The sequence below is a fragment of the Delphinus delphis genome, chromosome 3 (assembly GCF_949987515.2).
Source record: "Delphinus delphis chromosome 3, mDelDel1.2, whole genome shotgun sequence".
NCBI lineage: Eukaryota > Metazoa > Chordata > Mammalia > Artiodactyla > Delphinidae > Delphinus > Delphinus delphis.
In genome coordinates, this window is record NC_082685.1 from 117583279 (window position 1) to 117603059 (window position 19781).

Sequence of the window (19781 nt, forward strand, 5' to 3'; positions counted from 1 at the left end):
GAAATACATACATATATATCCATATACACATATATCTCAGCCATAAAAAAGAATGAAGTACCGATACATTCTACAAGATGGATGAACCTCAAAACATGGTGCTAAGTGAAGTCAAATACAAAAGATCATATTACATGCTTCCATTTACATGAAATATCCAGAACAGTAAGTCTATAGAGACAGAAAGCTGACTGGTAGCTCTAAGGAGCTAGGGTGCACTGGGGAGATAGGGAATGACTGCTTAATGGGTACAGAGTTCTCTTTTGGGATAATGAAAATGTTTTGGAATTAGACAGCAGGGGGTGGTTGCATAACATTGTGCATGTACTAAATGCCACTGGACTGTACACTTTAAAATAGTTTATGTGTGAATTTCACCTCAAAAACCAAAAAACTAAGCAAACATACTAATAAGACAATTGTTACTTACTACAAAAATTGGAAGTGGTACAGGGAGGGAAGGTAAATTATTTATTACTAGGCTCTGCCTTTATGAAGTCATGCTAATGTAAACATGTAATGTGAAAATAATGATTGAACCAAAACTGTGCTGTGACTATAGTGAGAGGAAGGCTAGATGGGAAAGGGGTCATGAAAGCAAGGGCATGAAAGAGAGAAAGACTCATCCTTCATCGTAAGAATCAGAGAGGTGGGCAAAGACTTAATCAGAATATAAAATGAGGGGAAAATTGCTAAAGTATCAATACATCCAGATTCATAGACACTAAACATTCATTCTACTCACTTGGGAAAATATTTGGTGTGTTCTTCTAATGGGTCATCACCTTCCTCAAACTTATACAAATATCCTCCACAGGAAAAACACTGGACGAAGTCGCTTTTACCTAGAAGTAAGGAAATTTGATCAGTGCCACTGGCCAGTGTATTTGTCGAGTGACACACATAATAACTACCAGGCCTTTATTAGCAAAACCCTACTTGCACTTTCATTCAGATTTTGTGACAAAGTCACAAATCGGGTCACCAGTGAGGAAATATTCTATTTAGGGCTCTTCTCTCACCAATGGGGTCATGAACAAGTAACATTCAATGTTCCTATGTACCACGCACTGATTAACACCCTCTCCCTGTCCCCTCCTCATTCTATGGAGCAAGAGATTTGCAAATCAGAATGTGGAATTGAAGTTCCATGAAGGAAGAGATTTTTTCCTGTTTTGCTCCCTAATGAATCTCATGGACCTAGAAGAGTGCCTAGGACTTACTAGGCACTCAGTAAGTTATTTATTTAATGAATAAATCAGAAAGAAAATATTTGGAGCTCAGGAAAATATATATGATCAAATATAGCAACTCTCATGTAAGTAAGTTCGTGAAGAAGCAAATGCCTCTTACTACATTATTGCTAGGTTTATTCCACTAGAAGTAGGATCAAGTCTTCATGTGAGACTCTATTTCTTTGGAAGGAAATTAGCATTTGGATCTACCAAAAGATTGAACTAGAAATGGAGCATCCATCATCTTCCTTCTCTTCTTGGACTCCTGTAGGCATCGTAAAGCCAGAGCAGAGGAAAACCTCCCTTTGTGTCTGGATAAAAATAGGAGGTCCTAGAGCTTGCAAGACCCCAAAAGGGTGAGATGCCTAGGATTTGTGGGGAGAGGAGGAGGTTCAAAAGGAAGAGGGTGAGGACACTGGACAGAGGGTCCTAGAGGAAGGCTGGCAAGAGGAAGACAGAATGGAGAGAGCAGGAAGAAAGGGTGGAACACCGCCTTTCCAAATGCTTAAGCCTGTGAGGCATTAAGATTTTTTGTACCAGTGGAACATGTCAGTTCGAGTGAACACTACATTCCCCTACTCTGTACTGCTCTGTGGTATTCTTGACTTGACCCCTCTGTAAAAGGTCCACATGGACCTCCACTGTAACTTAGCATGTGTGTTTGGTCTGAAGAAGGCCAGCAAGGTTCCCAGGAAGGACACAATATCCTTTCACCTTATTGTACCTCAGGCAGAGGTTTAGCTGAGGGGAACCTGCCCGCTCTTTGTGCATTACAGAGTGGAACTCCCTGATGACCAGCAGCTCAAGAGAGAATACTATGAACCGATGGAAGATTCTACATGCTTAGGAATCATTAAAAGCAATTTCCTTACTTTCTCTTCCAAGGAGTGTGTGGCAAAAACTGCTATCCACACTCCTAGTTATCTCTCATTCTTCCATAGTAACAGAAACCCCAATTTTCAGCTGGGCACATTGCTACCCAGAAAAAAATTAAACGTCCCAGCTCCTCTTATAGGTAGGTATGGCCATCTGACACAGAAAGGAAAAGGAATATATAAGGAATAATGAGGGAATTCCCTGGTGGTCCAGTGGGTAAGACTCGGCGCTCCCAATGCAGGGGCCCGGGTTCAATCCCTGGTACGGGAACTAGATCCCACACGCATGCCACAACTAAGAGTTCACATGCCACAACTAAGAAGTCCACATGCCGCAACTAGGAGCCCACCTGCTGTAACTAAAAAGAAAGATCCCGCACACCACAATGAAGATCCCATGCGCTGCAACTAAGACCCAGCACAGCCTAAATAAATATTTTTTTTAAAAGAAAAAGGAATAATGAAAAGAAGTAGGGATTGTTGAGCTTAGTTAAATATGAGCCCAGGATCATGAAGCGTATGTGGGGTTTAAATGGGCAGCAAGGCAAGAGCCTGGGGCAAACTGCTGACTCACCCATGTAGAAAAAACCTGCTTTGGCCAGAGCTGCAGCTCCCACAGGGGATGCCTGGGGCCAGTTCTTGAAAGAGTCCAGTCGGAGTTCTTCATTAGCAAAGATGCTGCCATTGCAACACACTTGAATAAAAAGCGTATGGTGAGACCAGCAAGCTTTGATATTGCAAGTATCAGTGTTTGAATTATCCTTTCATATTTACAGACAGAATAATATGTTTGGCATTTGCTTCAATATAATTGAAGGAGGGGATTAAAAAAGAAGAAACAGGCAAGGCCAGACTGACCACATGTTGAAGCAGAGTGGTAGATGCATGGTGGGGATTTACTATTGTCTTATTTCTATATAGATTTAAATTTTTTTATAATAAAATATTTTCTAATTATCTTTTCACCACATAGCATCAGGATAAAGCAAGAAAAAGCTAGAGGAGCTTCCCTTCCACCCCAAGTTCGTATCAGATTTGAGAAAGGCAAGCTTTCCTTGCAGCTCCCTTAAGAGCGGGCACATTTGTTTCTTGCCCTTTGGGTATCCACTCTATGCAGTGGTTTCTATTAGACTTTCCACACTGGGCTGGCCCTGGGGTTTGGTTCCTGTCTTCTGCACCCTTTGAAGATCTGAAAACCAACTTATGTTTATTAAATATGTTAATAAAATTAGATACTGCAAAATCCCTTAAGATGAAAGCTTGCTTCATTATTCCACTTAGCCGCAGGATGCCTGCTGTCACTTGAGTTTTAACTGGAATATGACTTAATGTACTGGAAAAACCTCAGTCTTTTCCTCCTGTGTGTCTCCTTTACTCTCACACTACCATCACATTCACGATACTTTTGATACAAGGTGTATGGGGGTTTTCTTCCAGTAAACAATTCTCTGCAACACCAGCCGGGTGTCCTACAATTTAACTCTGTTCCAACACTGTCTACTTAGTAGTGTCAGATCCTACAGGTTAAAGGCTCAATCCCATAACACTGCTCCTACCCCATTTCGTTTGTTAGAGTGGATCACAGAACTCAGAGAAACACTTATGTTTGTTTAGTAAAGGATATAATCAAGGGTACAGATGAACAGCCACATGAACTGGCTAGTAGAGTGAGATCTGGGAGCTTCTATCCTCATGGAGTTGGAATGTGTCACATTCCCAGTGTGGATGTGTTCACATACCTGAAGGCTCCTGGAAACCTGTACTACTGGGATTTTTATGGAGGCTTCCTCACACAGGCATGATCGATCATTAACTCCATTTATACCCCTCTTCCTGCTCTGAAGAATAGGGGGTGGGGCTGAAAATTCAAACTTCTAATCATGGCTTGCTCTTTCCAGTGACCAGCTCCCATCCAGAAGCCATCCAGGAGCTCACCCAGAATCACCTCATTGGAAACCGAAGACGCTCCCAGTGTTCTTATCACGTAGGAGTTTACAAGGTTTTAGGAGCCCTGTGTCAGGGACAGCGTCAAAGATCCAATATTAGAACAAGAGATGCACCTCGTGATGTTATCACTTAGGAAATTACATGGATTTTAGGAGCTCTCTGCCAGGAACTAGGGGCAGAGACCAATATTTATTTTCTATTATTTCACATTTAATTTCTTAACAGACACTGATCCATTTAAGAATGTTTTCAAAACCATTTTATCCAGAAACCTTAATTGTTTTAAAGGAAATTCAGTCAAGGACCCAACCCTGACATATTTCCCTATGCTCATTTATGTTAAAAAACTAAGTCAATCCAGGAGACCAGAAACTCTAATGAAATGTTTTAAAAAATTACTATGGCACCATAAAATGAGGAGGAAAATGGAGGGGTTAAAAAAAAAAATTAGGCTGAAAAAGAAAAAGCAAAAGAAGAAATAAACAAGCAAAGCTTTTTGAAATACGTCTGAATCTTTACCTGAAGCCATAGGTAAATCTCTCCTGACCCACGAATTCACAAAATGTTCTCCCTGGAGAAAATTAAAACTCAAGTTATCCTACAAACGACTATGTATAAAACAAATAAGCTACAAGTATCTAATGTACAGCACAGGGAACATATTCAATATTTTATAGTAATTATAAATGGAGTATAACCTTTAAAAATTGTGAATCATTGTGCTGTACACCTGAAACAAATATCGTGCATCAATACCTCAATTTTAAAAAATTCAAGTTATCGACTTGGAGCATACAACTATCTATGAATAAAAATTAATAAAAGAACTCCTTCCTCCAACCCTGCCCCCAAATGAAGTTTCATTGGATTGAGTGTCAGTGTTGTTAGAGAATTATTCCTTTAATTAGTATTTCTATTAATGTTGTAATTTTTTATGCAGCGTAAAGGGAAGAAAAAAATACTGTGAATGTTTATTTATACTCAACAGGAAGCCGTCTCCGGGTCGGTTTTTCCAGAGATCCAACTCAAAAGCTAAGTTACAACAAGATATCACAGAGGTCCTTTGACTAATGAGAAGTATGAGATATAGGAAGGAAACTGGATTCAGAAGGGTGGTTAGGTATTGAGTAACTGATTCTTCTCTGAAAACTGCACCCAGATTGCTAACTGAAGAAACACTCCTCCCCCACTTTCAGGCCATGTTTTCTGCAGGGTTCTCATCTGAGTCGTGTTAGCCAATAAATTCGCTCTTTTTGCATAAGCAATTTAAGCTGGGTTTTCCCATCACCTGTCACTAGGGAAGCCTTCACGATAGAGCATAAAGTAACGAGCTCTGAGGCCCACTGTGGGTAGTGTGCAGTGGTCTGAATGTCTTATGCGGGCACTCAGATGGGGGTGGCCAAGGGAAGCTAGGGGAGGTGACCTCAGTCAAAGAGGGTAAGACTACCAGGAAGGCAGACAGACCAATCAAAAGGCAGCCTTGAAAAAAAATTCTAAGGGCTCTAGTTGACCAAGTGAACATGCTTTTCTTCAATCTGCCCAATGGGAGGTAGGAGAATGAAATAAGGGAAGAAAGAAGGAGAGCCCATGACAAAAGAGTGATGCCGCCCCCTTCTCATTCAGATTATAGGTACTCAAAAGCCAACTTGAGAAAAAATGTGCTGTTGTAAATTACCGTGACGCCAACAAATCCCTTGTAGCTTTGAATGTACCCGGTAATTTCCTCTGAGGATTTCTTACTTTGAAGAAATTCACATCTATAATTAATAAACAGAATTAAAATTTACCCTGATACTGTAATAGAGATGTCCTGTATCTTTATATAACTGCAGTGACACAATGGACATTTGTTAAAACTTACTGCGTTGTGTGCTTTAAATTGCTCAATTTTATTTTACTTTGATAAAACTGTCAAAAAATTTACCCCAAAACTTATGACAATTATCATTATTCTCATATAATTATTATTTCCATTAACAACATGTGTAATAATTTAAAACTAAATCTTCAGATTATCTTCTCTCTTGAAACAAAATATAATTCAATCAAAGAGACAGATTTACAGTAATATATAGACTGGAGGGGGTTTTCTTTGTTAAATTAAACTATGGTGACTATATCTAGTTCCTGTGGTTAAATAAAAGTTACTGGCAGCAAGGATAACAAACAATAATAAATTTCATCCACTGAAAAACATATATCACTACTCTGTAAAAAAAATACAATGGAAATTAATAAATTGAATTTTTTAAAAAGAGTATATGGAATACATTTTGAAAACACATTCCTGGGCTTCCCTGGTGGTGCAGTGGTTGAGAATCTGCCTGCTAATGCAGGGGAGCAGGGGACACAGGTTCGAGCCCTGGTCTGGGAGGATCCCACATGCCACGGAGCAACTAGGCCCGTGAGCCACAACTACTGAGCCTGCGTGTCTGGAGCATGTGCTCCGCAACAAGAGAGGCTGCGATAGTGAGAGGCCTGCGCGCCGCGATGAAGAGTGGCCCCGGCTTGCCACAACTAGAGAAAGCCCTCGCACAGAAACGAAGACCCAACACGGCAAAAATAAATAAATAAATTTAAAAAAACAAAATAAAACATTCCTTTCCACAAAACAGAAGCAATTTTTTTTTTTTTTTTTTTTTTTTTTTTGCGGTACGCGGGCCTCTCACTGTTGTGGCCTCTCCCGTTGCCGAGCACAGGCTCCGGAGGCGCAGGCTCAGTGGCCATGGCTCACAGGCCCAGCCGCTCCGCAGCATGTGGGATCTTCCTGGACCAGGACACGAACCCCTGTCCCCTGCATCGGCAGGCAGACTCTCAACCACTGCACCACCAGGGAAGCCCCAGAAGCAATTTTTAAGTTAACTTTAAAAAAATCTCTCTCATTCAAATTTAAGGTTGCTTTCTAGTGATTTTATAGTAACATGAGGGCTGAGAGTCAGGAGGCCAGAATGTTAGTCCCAGTTCTGCCACTAACGGGAAGTGATCAATCTTGCCACTGTTCTCTTATACAGACATGAGAAAGTGAACTCCACTAGGTGAGTCATATATTGTTCTAGGGCCACCACTCTGGGTAGCTAAGGTCCCCAAGTTTTAGATGTACAGATCCTTCCGAGGAGTGCCCCACACCTGTACGCAACCCAAATTCGTACACAATCCGCATAGCACATGACGGACAGGGCCCTCCCCACATGCTTAGTGTGGATTGAGAAGGTGCTCGATAGACACTACTTCTTTAAAAAAAGACAACAAAGGGCTTCCCTGGTGGCGCAGTGGTTAAGAATCCGCCTACCAATGCAGGGGACACGGGTTCGAGCCCTGATCCGCCAAGATCCCACATGCCGTGGAGCAACTAAGCCCGGAAGCCACGACTACTGAGCCCATGTGCCACAACTACTAAAGCCTGTGCTCTAGAGCCCGCGAGCTACAACTAATGAGTCTGTGCTCTAGAGCCCGTGCTCCGCAGCAAGAGAAGTCACTGCAATGAGAAGCCCGTGCACTGCAACAAAGACCCAACACAGCCAAAAATAAAATAAATAACAAATAAATTACAAATATATATATAATGTTTAAAAAAATACAATAAAGATCAGCTTATTTTGTTGATTTACAATTATTTAGTACACTGAGTACTACGTTTTAATGAGTAGGAGTAGACTCAGACATTGTGTCCATGGTTTATAAAAGCAGCAAACAAAGCCAAAATTGATGCCCAAACTGCTAAGGTTAGAGCACAACCAACAAGAAACCGGGGAATTCTTAGTTCTAATTCCAGCTCTGAAATGTAGTGGTTAAGCATATGCTCATGACGACAAATAGGTGGAAGGTCAAATGGTCATGGAATACACAGGAGTTTTTACAAGGCATTTGCGCCATATACTTTACTCATCACCCTTATAACAACCCTACAAGCTGTGGATTATCATTTTCATTTTTACACACGAGACTCAGAGGGTCAGTAATGGGGGTCACAAGTGGCCGGCTCTGTGTATCTGCGAGCCTCTGCACTCTGCCCTGCCCTTTGTATTGATAGCAGCAGACCTTAGCTCCTTCCACCTCTGGAGCTGAGTGCTGGACTCACATCTTCTCCCTATGCTTCTCACCTTTCCCTCAGTCCTACGTCAGAGAAGGTGGACCAGGGCCACCCAAGACAGGATGTGCAACTCTTGTTGGTGTTAGACCATCACATGATGGTTGATGTGAATGGTGCTGCTGGGAGTTGTCCAGTGTATAACCCAGTGACACTAAGCATTGTGGCCATGAGACTAAGTGAAGCTGTCGAGGCTACAGCTACGACAGGTGCCCAAGAGCCAGGGCTGATATTCACTCGGTACACACCCATGTGGTTCACTGCCAACACTCAGTATGATTGGCTGGGTGTCTATTCTTGACTGGTCAAGGAACCAGAATGACATTCAAAGTATTTAACCATCTGGCTTCCTGTATCCCTATAACTGTCTCATCTGCTTGTCAGGAAGAGCTCCCCTCCCTTTCCAATCTCCCTCTCCATCTCTCTCTCTTCCCCTCTTCCTTCTCTCCTTTGTTCCCTTCCTCCCTCCCACCCCCTCACTTTCTTTTCAACCATAAAAGAAATACACATTTGTTTCCCAGAATTTAAACAAGATAGAAGTGAACAAAGTAAAATATGAAAATCCCTCTCCACCTCATCTCCTGACAAACCCAAACCTCAAGAGTTCGATTGTTTGGTCTGTATATTTTCTTAACTTTTTCTATATATATTTCAAACAAGTCCATATATAGGCTGAATGGTTTTAAAGGCTTATACTACACATTATTTTGCATACTGCTTTTTTCACTTAACATATCAGACATACTTCCATTTTTGTGAGCATGGCTGTCCATGTGAAAGATGACTTATTGTAGGTCTGGTTGGACCTACGATCCAACCAGAAACTTCTTTGCATGTGGTAGGTGTATGACAAATATGTTAAAGAAATAAACTATGAGCCGAAGCACACTGCTAGATCCAATTATTAGATTATAGGAAATACAGGAAGTAGAGGAGCATGTTAAATGACACCACAGAAACATTCAGCCAAACACAGAGTGTAGGCAATTTTACAGGACAGACTACGTGGCTCCTTTCATGAGTAAGTGACAAGAAAAAGTCAGGGAGGAGGAAATCTGTAAATTAAAAATCTTGAGATATATCAACTAAATGTCATGTATGGACCTTGTTTGGATCCTGATTCAAATCAACCAATGGCAAAGAGAAAGTGAGGTGGGGGGATGTGGACATTTGAACACTGTCTCAGGTATTTGATGTTATTGAGGAATTACTGTTAATCCTCTTTAGAAGACAGAATGATACTGTGGTTATGTTTCTTTAAAATATTTTTATATTTTAGAGTTATATACTAAAATACCAACAAGTGACATTATATGATGTCTGGGATTTGCTTTAAAATAATTTGGTTATTTTTATTTCTGGGGAAGGAGTGGGTGAGAGATGGATAACATATGATTTGGCCATGTGTCAATAAGTGTTCTCTCTACTTGTATATGAAATTTTCCAAAATGAAAGTTTTAAAAATTCTTAAGGGAATGAATCTGTATTTGGTAGATACAGAGCCATGTAGAAAATACTAGTAAACACAACATTAGAAATAATTTTTAAAAGCACTTCATTTTCTAAGCAGAGAACTCAAGACCATTGTAATAATCAAAACTCTTGCTGAATTTTTGAAATACAATGTTTTCATTTGGTATATATTCAGCAGTGCATGAAACCATTTGTAATAATGTTTTAAACATTGTCTTACTTTCCAACTTCCTTTATGTACCATTTTACATCATCCCTATGCAAATTATTCCTGTTTATTAAGGCAGATCCTGAAACTTATACTTGGCAAAACATATCTTAGTATTTTGGATAATAAAACAGTAAGAAACTATTTTGAAATTATATAATTAAAAATTTTCACGATATCATCAGGGCTTTCTTGCTTGAATAAATCCTGGAGTGTTCCAATTTAGGAGAGAGAAAGATCAAAACTGAAGGTTCTACTCTGGGAAGGTGACTCTTGCCTTTAGTTTTGTTTTGTCTTAAAAAAAAATTACAAGCAAAAAATATTTATCTACTTACTTGGGGAACCACTTGGCATGTTCCTTCCAGGGGTCATCATCATCTTCCCAATTTCCTAAACAGCCACCACAGGAAAAGCACTGTACAGTGTCACGTTTACCTGCATATGAAGGAAGCACTTAGATTGCCCGGCAACAGCACCATGAAATGGTCCAGAAGGGGTGTCTCCAGAAGTTGACTGCTCTGTGCATGAATGAGACACGCTCCATCCCATCTGCCCACTCACACTCTCATCTGGCTGAATCCTCATCCACAGCCCCACTGCCCTAAGTGACCATTTCCGAAGCCTGGGACCCCACCTCTCAGATGAGGCACACACAGAACTCTAAGCTGTTGGACTCGGTATGCTCACTGAAGTAGTGGGGAAGCAGAGGAATCCCCCGCACTCATGAAGTAAAGCGTGGTTAGAAGACCTAAGCTGTAGCTTTGCTATGAAATTTCAGTGGAAACTTAGGCACATTTCTTTTTTTTCCTTCACATTTGACAAGTATATTTTTCTTTTCTGACAACTGTTTTTAGGGGAACTACAAAGGGATCAACACACTAGCTTTCAAAACTAAGAAGAAAACTTACTTGAGGTTTAAGGCATTTTGAGATGTAAATGGTACACAAACTGGTAGGCAAATTACAATCAAACTACAGACTCCAACTTTTTTGAACACGACAGAAAGATCCGTTTTTTCTGCTTTTTACTCTGCTTCAGTCTCTATGTCAATTAGGACATTAACTGTAACATCTTGAAGAAATAAGTGATAAGCACACTGTGACATCTGGGGAATTCTATACCAGAAATCTCTTAAATTTTCTTCTTGGGTCCAACTTGGGTAACACCATCAAGGTGAATTTCTTCAGCTTCTGCTATTAATTAATTAACAATAGTAACAATTAACATTTGATATATCCAACATACACTGTGTGCCAAGCACTATGCAGTGTACCTGAGATGAATTGAAATATTTTGTCTCTTTTTTTTTAACTTTTTATTTTATATTGGAGTACAGCCGATTAACAATATTTGATAGTTTCAGGTGCACAGTAAAGCTACTCAGCCATACATATGCATGTATCCTTTGTCCCTCAAACTCCCCTCCCATCCAGCCTGCCACATAACATTGAGCAGAGTTCCCTGTGCTATACAGTAGGTCCATGTTGGTTATCCTTAGGCACATTTCTTAAACTCTTTGAGCCTCAATGAAGTCAACTGTGAAATGGGGGGAAAGGGCAAGTTTGTCAGATTAGTATTAGTGCTTAATCCATGCCTAGCACCAAGTAGGTACTCAGTAAATGATAGCTGTTTTTGTTATCACAATTCTCACTCAGATCTGTCATAACATTTATGGCGTGGCTAGGATAATTCAAACAAAGTATCATTTTCTGAAATGCAACTTGCCCTATATGTTAGAGTTAGCTTTAAGGTTAAAACAAAAACAAAAACCCTACAATACTGCTGCAATTAAAAGAATCAAAGAAAGATCATTTCAGAGCAGCAAAAGGAGGATGGGTGAGAAGGAGACTGGGGTCAGGCTGACCTCACAGCTTATTTTCAGGGCCTTAGAAATCCAGTCAAGTATTGTCTAAGGTCCAAAGTTTTAGTAAAAGTCACTATCTTATTTTTTATATATTTTTGGTAAATTGACATGTACTACACATAAAATAAAGCTAAAGTGAAATTACTGAAGTTGAATTTTAATAAAAGAGACCTTATACCTAATATAACACATTGACCAAGTGAGGAAAGATTTACAATATTGCAACTGAAACATGGAACCTAAACTTAATTCCAGCAAAATATTTCAGAAAATGACTTCAAACTACCTGTAAAGACAAAGCCAGCAGCTGAGAGCTCCCTTGGGGCTGTCCCTTGGGCATAAAATGGCCATTTCTGGTAGGACTTGAGTCTGGCCTTCTCTTCTTGGTATCTTGCTTTGTCGTCCCTCCTCAACTTGTTCTCTGGATTCTTTACTCTTATATCATATTTGGCAATGTTACCAACATCTTTGCCCAAAAGGAACTCACAATCTGGATGGAACTTCTTATGGTCTTCCATGGGGTGTCTCTGGAGGCTGGTACCAAAGAGGATTAAGCTACAGCAGAAGCACTGAACCCCAGATTTTATGTCAGTGAAATAAAACCCAGCCGCTGCCATCTCCTGGGGTGTCCATGCACTGTAGTCGTCATAGGTCACAAAAGTCTTTAACCTTTTTGCTTCACTACGCATTTGAGAATTAAAGCCTTTTTGCATTTTTTCTCGTTCTTTCTGCTCCTCTTTTTCTATTTCCTTTACATATTGAAGCACATCTATGCCTAGAAGACCAGACAGCTCCGGGAGCAAAGCATAATCAAACTGGGAAATCCTCTCGTCAGGGGCTTTCTCCTGGGCGGCCATTTTCTGAAAACGGGAAGAAAATGTTCGTGAACATCGCCACCTGGTTTACTAGTCCTGAGGTTTGTTTCAACCCTTTATTCTTTCTGTTTTTTCTTCTGAATAACACTGATCTTCTGCTCATCATTTAGCCCAATTCAGAGCAAATATGCAAGTAGGTCTGTGACAGCAGACCTTTATCCTGCCCTCAACAGTAAGGTCACCTATGGAGTCCAAACAGTTGGAGGCCCCCTTATCAGAGCCTCAATTGTCACTTAAGTTAAAGGCATAAAATAGGGGATACCCATATCATCATATAACAACTTCAAAGATGTGTGCTTGCATTCTCAACATTTCAAGAATCAACAAGGTATTCCACTTAATACCTATAGGTGGAGTTGAATATTTCCACTCTACCAGCTTTGCTCTATGTGCCCCGCCTTAATCCAGCTCAGCTGATTTAGAATTTGCCCATCTACCCACATTTCTGCAACAGTTGCAGCTAATTGAAGATCTTGATTAAGCCCAAGCATGCCCTTCATTTGGCAGTACCTAATGCAAGGAAAAGAGCTCCTTTGTCACTAATATGTTCAGTACATTTCAGCAATGGTTCCTCAGGAAGCTCTATCGGTCCACAAGGTTACTTGGCTTTTTGACTGAAGAGCTCCTTCATTTCAGTTGTCTCTTCATGCCCTCTCCCATAGAGTCCCTTTAGTGGATATCAGATGAGGGTCACATTCCAAACAAAAGAAATATCTGCCCAATTCTCCCTCTGGTATCATGTTCCTTCCCTTTACAGAAGGAACCGGCCAAAGCTTGGTGGACTTGGCAGCCTAGGGCTCTTTCTTAGTACTTTCATTTTTGCCAAAACAGCCCAAACCATGAAAAGTGGGAAAGAGATTTAGAACCAGGGATGCCAGGCTGGCTGCTGAGGACTTCCTTATTTGCCTCACTATTCTTGGCTGACTTTCCCTCTGTCCTTATTTCTGTTTCAACCTATTTAGCTGGTTCTTCTGGCTCTGGGTCTATCACCTTTAAATTCCATTGCTGGGGGCAGGGGAGGGATAAATTGGGAATTTGGGATTAACAGATACCCATTACTACATATAAAATAGATAAACAACAAGGATCTACTATATAGCACAGGAAACTATATTCAATATCTTGTAATAACCTATAATGGGAAAGGATCTTAAAAAAAGATATATATATATAAGTGAATCACTGTGCTGTACACCTGAAACATTGTGAATCAACTATACTTCAATAAATTTTTAAAAAATAGCAAAAAAAAAAAATATTCCATTGCTGTGCTTTTCTTCCCATGAATAATTATAGTACTAGGGCAAATTAAAACCAGGATGGCCTCAGCAGCCAACCTGGCATCAGTGGTTCTACGTCTTTCTCCCACTTTTCATCTTTTTTTCTCCTAAACAAAGCCGGAGCCAGCATTTAAATTAAGTCAAAAACTGTTCCCAGGACTTCCCTGGTAGTCCAGTGGGTGAGACTCCACGCTCCCAATGCAGGGGGCCCAGGTTCCATCCCTGTTCAGGGAACTAGATCCCTCATGCATGCTCCAACTAAGTCCGCATGCCACAACTAAAAAAAAAAAAAAAAAAAAGGATCCCGCATGCTGCAACTAAGACCCGGTACAGCCAAAATAAGTAAATAAATAATAAATAAATTAAAAAAAAATTGTTCCCATTATCCCATTCACACTGCCAACTTCAGCAAGTACACAGGGTCAGATAACTGAAAAAACTCACAAGCCCCTACACAGTATACTTACTTCAGAATTTAATAAAGGTAGAGGATAAGGTACAAAAATACAGGCAAACATCAGAGAGGTCTCAGACTCCAGCCCCAGTTTCTAGGACCCTTTCTCCGTTGTTCAGGACATGCTTCATTTTAGGTAATGAACCACCTAGATATGTGCAAGGTACCTTGGTCTCAGGGAAACCACACTGTCACCTGAGGAGGGGTCTTTTATGCCACTCCAGTCACGTGGCCCGAAGTAGGCTGCCTGACCAGTCTCAAACAAGCTGGTACGGGCTGCCCCCTGGTCTCTCAGATCCTAGCACAGGGCTACATTCATCGCTAGTTAGTATGTTTCATTTAGGTTTGGCCAACAGACAACACCATGGCTCCAGGCCTCCCTGGAGGTAAATAAGCACAGGGTGGCAACAAACCAGCTGGAATCAATCCTGCACTTCTACAGCAAAGTTCAGTGGTCAGTTTTGCTGGTATCCAGGCCATTTCCAGGAGGAGAGAAGATCTCCAATGCCCTCTCCAGGTTTCATGCTCATTAACTACAAGTGCTATGAGTGCCGGTGATGCTGCTGTGTCGTGCAAAGGATTTAAATCCACACCTGTATGACTCCAGTGCCTGTCCTCTTGCCTCCAAAGAGAGAAACAAGAGTAAGAGAAATAAGAGGGTCATAAGTTTAAGTGTGGAAGAAAAGCACTTTTGCCAGAGATGGTAATTTACTTACCTAGAGGTTTATCCAGAGCCCCGGTCAAATGGAAGGAGAATGCATAGTGTAAATACGAAGGCTCTCTTTGTCTTTTAGTGGGAAGCAGTGAGAACATATTTGAGGAACTGAAACTCAAAACAAGTTGCAGTTTTCTGAGAAATCACCAGTAAATGGTCTAGGGTGGTGAGTCAGCAGGGCTTAGTCAGGAACCAAAAGGTCTCACAAAACCTACCAAGTCCCACAGCGGAAGTGTTTTATTCTAAATAATTTAAGATTGGTTAACGTTTCTGGTGCTAGTATAAGTCTTATTTCTTTGACGGCAGTTTCCATCTTTCTGGTATCTTTTAGGGTTTTCTCTTATCTGTGGGTTATAAAATTTCAAAGTTATTGTGCCTCAGTGTGGGTCTTTCTACATTCATTGGACCCAGTGGACTTGTTTCAAGCTGAACGTGTGGGCCTCCCATCAGCCCTGGGAAATTATCTTCTATAATTTCTTTGGTAATTCCCTACTGCCTACTATCCTCTTTTCCCTCTTTCTGGTATTCCCATTATTCAGATGGGAATTTATCACTGAAGTTCGTATCTTTTTTTTTTTGCTCACATATTCTTTCGTGCTTTGGCTTTACTTTCTGGGAGGTTTCCTCTTCATTATCTTCCAACTTTACAATAAAAATTCTTTTTTTAATATTTATTTATTTGGCTGCACCGGGTCTTAGTTGCGGCACGCGGGATCTTTCAGTTGGGGCACGTGGGATCTTAGTTGCGGCATGCAGGATCTAGTTTCCTGACCATGGATGGAACCTGGACACCCTGCATTGGGAGCGCGGAGTCTTAACTACCGGACCACCAGGGAAGTCCCACCAACAGTAATTATTAAGTTCAGCAATTATATTTTCAATTTCCCACAGCTCTTTCTTGTTGTCTTTCTTATTTTCACACAATCTGATTTTTTTAGCCAATGCAATCTTTTATGAACCTCTCCTATGCTGTCAAATGACAAAATTAAAACAACTTAATAATGAGTTTGTTGTCCTCCAGTCAAGGGAAAGCAATCCATAGACTGGGGGGAGCACAGTGTCTCACAGCGCTGCTCCAGAGGGATGGGGGGAAAGAGTGGGTTTTATAGAGAAGAGGCATGATTGGCTAAGAGGTCAGGGATTCATTATACGTCTAGCAGGTCAGGCAAACTAGGTAAAGCTGAGTTGGGGGATTGAGATTGGTTTATATTAGGTTTCCTTGACAGGTGTTTCCTCTAAGTGCAGGCTGACTTGGGTTTAGATTTGTGACTTGGGTTGGGCCACTGAGGCAGCCCCCATTTTGTGGGTCCGGATATACAAATTATCTTTATCAGTACTAATACAAATAAAGTTCACCTGCCTCCTGAATGATCTGTTTCCTCCAAGGCTAATTACCATTTACCTTTTTGTTCATTTTTCACATTACCAGCTTTCCTCAAATGTATACTGATCCTTGGTTTTCAATTCATGTTTGAAAATTAGGCGATTTCAAGGCTGACTGATCAAAATTATGGCCAAAAATTCTGATGAAAAGCCACATGAGTGTGACCTGAACCTAAGCCCTTTACTTTATGGAGAACAGATTGGGGAGCCAAGATTTACCCTGGAGAAGCCCTCAATGTCAGAGAAACACCTCAGAAAATGATTTCAAGTTAGCTGTAAAGTCAGAGCTAGTAGCTGAAAGCTCACTTGGTGTGTTCCTTGAGCACAGAATGGCCAGTTCTTGAAGTATTCTTCATTTTGGGATGCCCAGGGCCCACCCTAGCTCCTCTAAGTCAGCTGAAACAGTTTATTCCATTTTTTTAGAAGAGAAGAGTCCACTAATTTTTTGCCTCAGTGTTAATAACACCTGCATATTAAATAGTCTGATGGTGGGGTGGATGGAGTCAACTGTCTCATGCAGAGACTTTAATTTAGTCTCTTGATTTTCAGCCCTTCCCATCATTCCTGTCCGCCTTCAACCTGGCATTCTGGGCCCCCAGCTGCTCCAGGGTTCTGTACAAGGTACAGAGTCTCCCAGGGGTTACATGTGTATTCAGGCTGTGGGCTCCTTTGGTCTGTTTCACTGGTTACTACCATTCCATTTGAGTTTCCACCTTCCAAAAATTTGTTAAAATATTCTGTATGCTGATGGTCCCCTCCTGCTTTCTTAATTTTTCTGGGTTTATAGTTCTAAAAATCATTTCAATAATATTGTGTAATTATTACCAATAATAACTAAAATTTGCTTAGAGCCTACTACTTGCCAGGCACAGTTCTAAAAACCTTAGATATGTCCATTTAATCCCTTTAACAGTCCAAATGAAGTAGCTATTTTTATTACCTACAATTTACAGATGAGAAAACCCAGGCACAAAGGGGTTCAGATTAACCAGACAGTCTGGCAACAGAGTCTGCACTTTTAACCACTGTGTTTGGCTGCTATAAAGGCTAGATATTAAGGAAAGGCAAACCCAGGTGTCCCAGAAAGCTCATGCTCTCTCCATTTTGGTAGTTTAGCCAATTGCTGAGTTACCTAGTCTTCAAGCTGTTACCAGCCTCATCGGCATGTGAACTCCTCTAGCCAAGCTCTGGTCCAACAGGGCCTTTTACCCAGCCAAGAAGCAACCATTGTTAAATAGCTGACCCTTCCTAACTTTTGTATTAACACATATAACAAGGACAGTGTTTTTTTGAAACACTTTCCCCGGTACATCCAGCTGCTCCTAGACCAGCAATTCTTTTTACAGGAAGTTAAGAGGTCAAGGGAACCTCTCTGCACTGCTGATTGTTCTGCCTGTAAAATTTTGCCCAATCAGCCTTACTTTTCATCTATAATGTTATGTACATCTGTGTCCAATGCACATTACAGTTACTGTAGCACCCTGTAGATTTTGTTGCCGTTGTGAAATTTTTTTTTTACTATTCTATTTTCTAAATGTTTATTGATGATGTATAGGACTCTTTCTGATCTACTTTTTAAAATATAAATGTATTTTATTTCTTTATTTTTGGCTGCATTGTGTCTTCGTTGCTGCATACGGGCTTTCTCTAGTTGTGACGAGCAGCTCCTACTCTGCGTTGTGGTGCACGTGCTTCTCATTGCGGTGGCTTCTGTTGTTGCGGAGCACAGGCTCTAGGCACGCGGGCTCAGTAGTTGTGGTGCGTGGGCTCAGTTGCTGTGCGGCACGTGGGATCCTCCTGGCAGGGCTCGAACCCGTGTCCCCTACATTGGCAGGGGATTCTCAATCACTGCACCACCAGGGAAGTCCCTGGTCTACTTTTAATATATGATTGTAAATCCTCTTGAATTTTCTAAGTAGATATTTGTATTATCTGAATATTTTGAGGGGCTTCCCTGGTGGCGCAGTGGTTGCGAGTCCGCCTGCCGATGCAGGGGACACGGGTTCGTGCCCCGGTCTGGGAGGATCCCACATGCCGCGGAGCGGCTGGGCCCGTGAGCCATGGCCGCTGAGCCTGCGCGTCCGGAGCCTGTGCTCCGCAACGGGAGAGGCCACAACAGTGAGAGGCCCGCGTACTGAAAAAATAAAAATAAAAAAAAAATTCTAATACAAATAACTTCTTAAGGAGAATCTAAAGAAATGAAAAATCAATTCCAGGTTTGGGATTTGGTTTCTGTAAAGCTACCTGAGTTAATTTTTTTTTTAAGTTCAGAAGAATTCTATGACCAGGAACCTGTTTTTTAAGTTATCTATGTATCTCTGTAATATGATTAGAGGCAGTGCTTCTCCTACTTTAGCATTTATTACAGTCACCTGGAGGACTTGTTAAAATACAGATTGCTAAGCCTACTCCCAGAGTCTCTGATTCAATAGGCCTGTGATGGGGCCCAAGAATATGCATTTCTAAGAGGTTCCCGATGCTGCTGCTGCTGCTACTGATCCAGACACCACCCTTAGAATCTCCGATTCCAGAGATCCTTAAAAGTTCCCTCTTCCTCTAAAGAATCGATTCTAAATACCTAAAATCCAAATTGAATTATCCCCTAAAACGGGTATATCCCAGAAAAGCCTGACACCTAAAAGTTAAAAGAGTCTGCCCTAATAAGGGACAGAGAAGAGACTGGCCAGGCCAAAGTGCGTTAACTGGTGGCCTGCAAGCAAGTTTTATTTAGCCCGTGTGGTTTTAAAAAATTAGACGTCAACATTTAAAACTTAGGAGAATTCACTTAAAAATCCAGTTTTTCAGTTTCTGTTTAAGTATCAAAATATACTGCCCGAGGGAAACTACATTCCCAGAAAGAAAAAATAGGCTGTGGCTGAGTAATAGTTACCTCCTTTGAAAAAACATTTTTCTTTTGGACTAGGTAACAAATGCACATGTGCACATGTACACAAATGCACATGTATAAAATTCAAAAGGTACAAAGAAAGGTGTACGGTGAAATCGACATCTCTCTTCTACCCGAGCCCAGCATCTAGAGGCTGCCTCCTTTACATGGAACCAGTGCTTTCCAGATGCTACCACTTTGCATTTACCTGGCCCCTTTTCAAATATTTGCATTATGTGCCTGGTCCCCTCAGGCACCTGAATTTGCTTCTGAGCCCATTTTACAGCCCCTCTTCTGCATTCCCAGGCACTTGGTTTAGCATTAGCACTTTCACACTTGTTTTTAATTAATTAATTTTTTATTTTTATTTTTTAGCCATGCCACGCAGCATGTGGGATCTTAGTGCCCCAACCAGGAATCGAACCCATGGCCCCTGCAGTGGAAGTGCAGAGTCTTAACCACTGGACTGCCAGGGAAGTCCCCACGCTGACGTCTTTA

General features: G+C 41.1%; 1 protein-coding gene across 3 annotated transcripts in view; it reads right to left on the reverse strand.

Moving 5' to 3' along the window:
• The window catches only part of NAIP (NLR family apoptosis inhibitory protein), a 37373-nt gene extending 21346 nt beyond the window's left edge, over positions 1-16027 (reverse strand). The window contains exons 1-7 of one of the 3 annotated variants that reach the window (XM_060009351.1): positions 15015-16027; positions 11976-12549; positions 10161-10260; positions 5733-5814; positions 4577-4628; positions 2685-2804; positions 746-845 (exon numbers count right to left, since the gene is read on the reverse strand). In XM_060009351.1, the coding sequence (XP_059865334.1) occupies positions 746-845; positions 2685-2804; positions 4577-4628; positions 5733-5814; positions 10161-10260; positions 11976-12546 (1025 nt within the window). In that variant the 5' untranslated portion in view covers positions 12547-12549; positions 15015-16027. Of the gene's footprint in view, positions 1-745; positions 846-2684; positions 2805-4576; positions 4629-5732; positions 5815-10160; positions 10261-11975; positions 12617-15014 lie in introns of those variants that run through there. The other 2 variants (XM_060009353.1, XM_060009352.1) reach the window with 2 other exon arrangements.
• Between the last annotated feature and the right edge of the window lie 3754 nt (positions 16028-19781).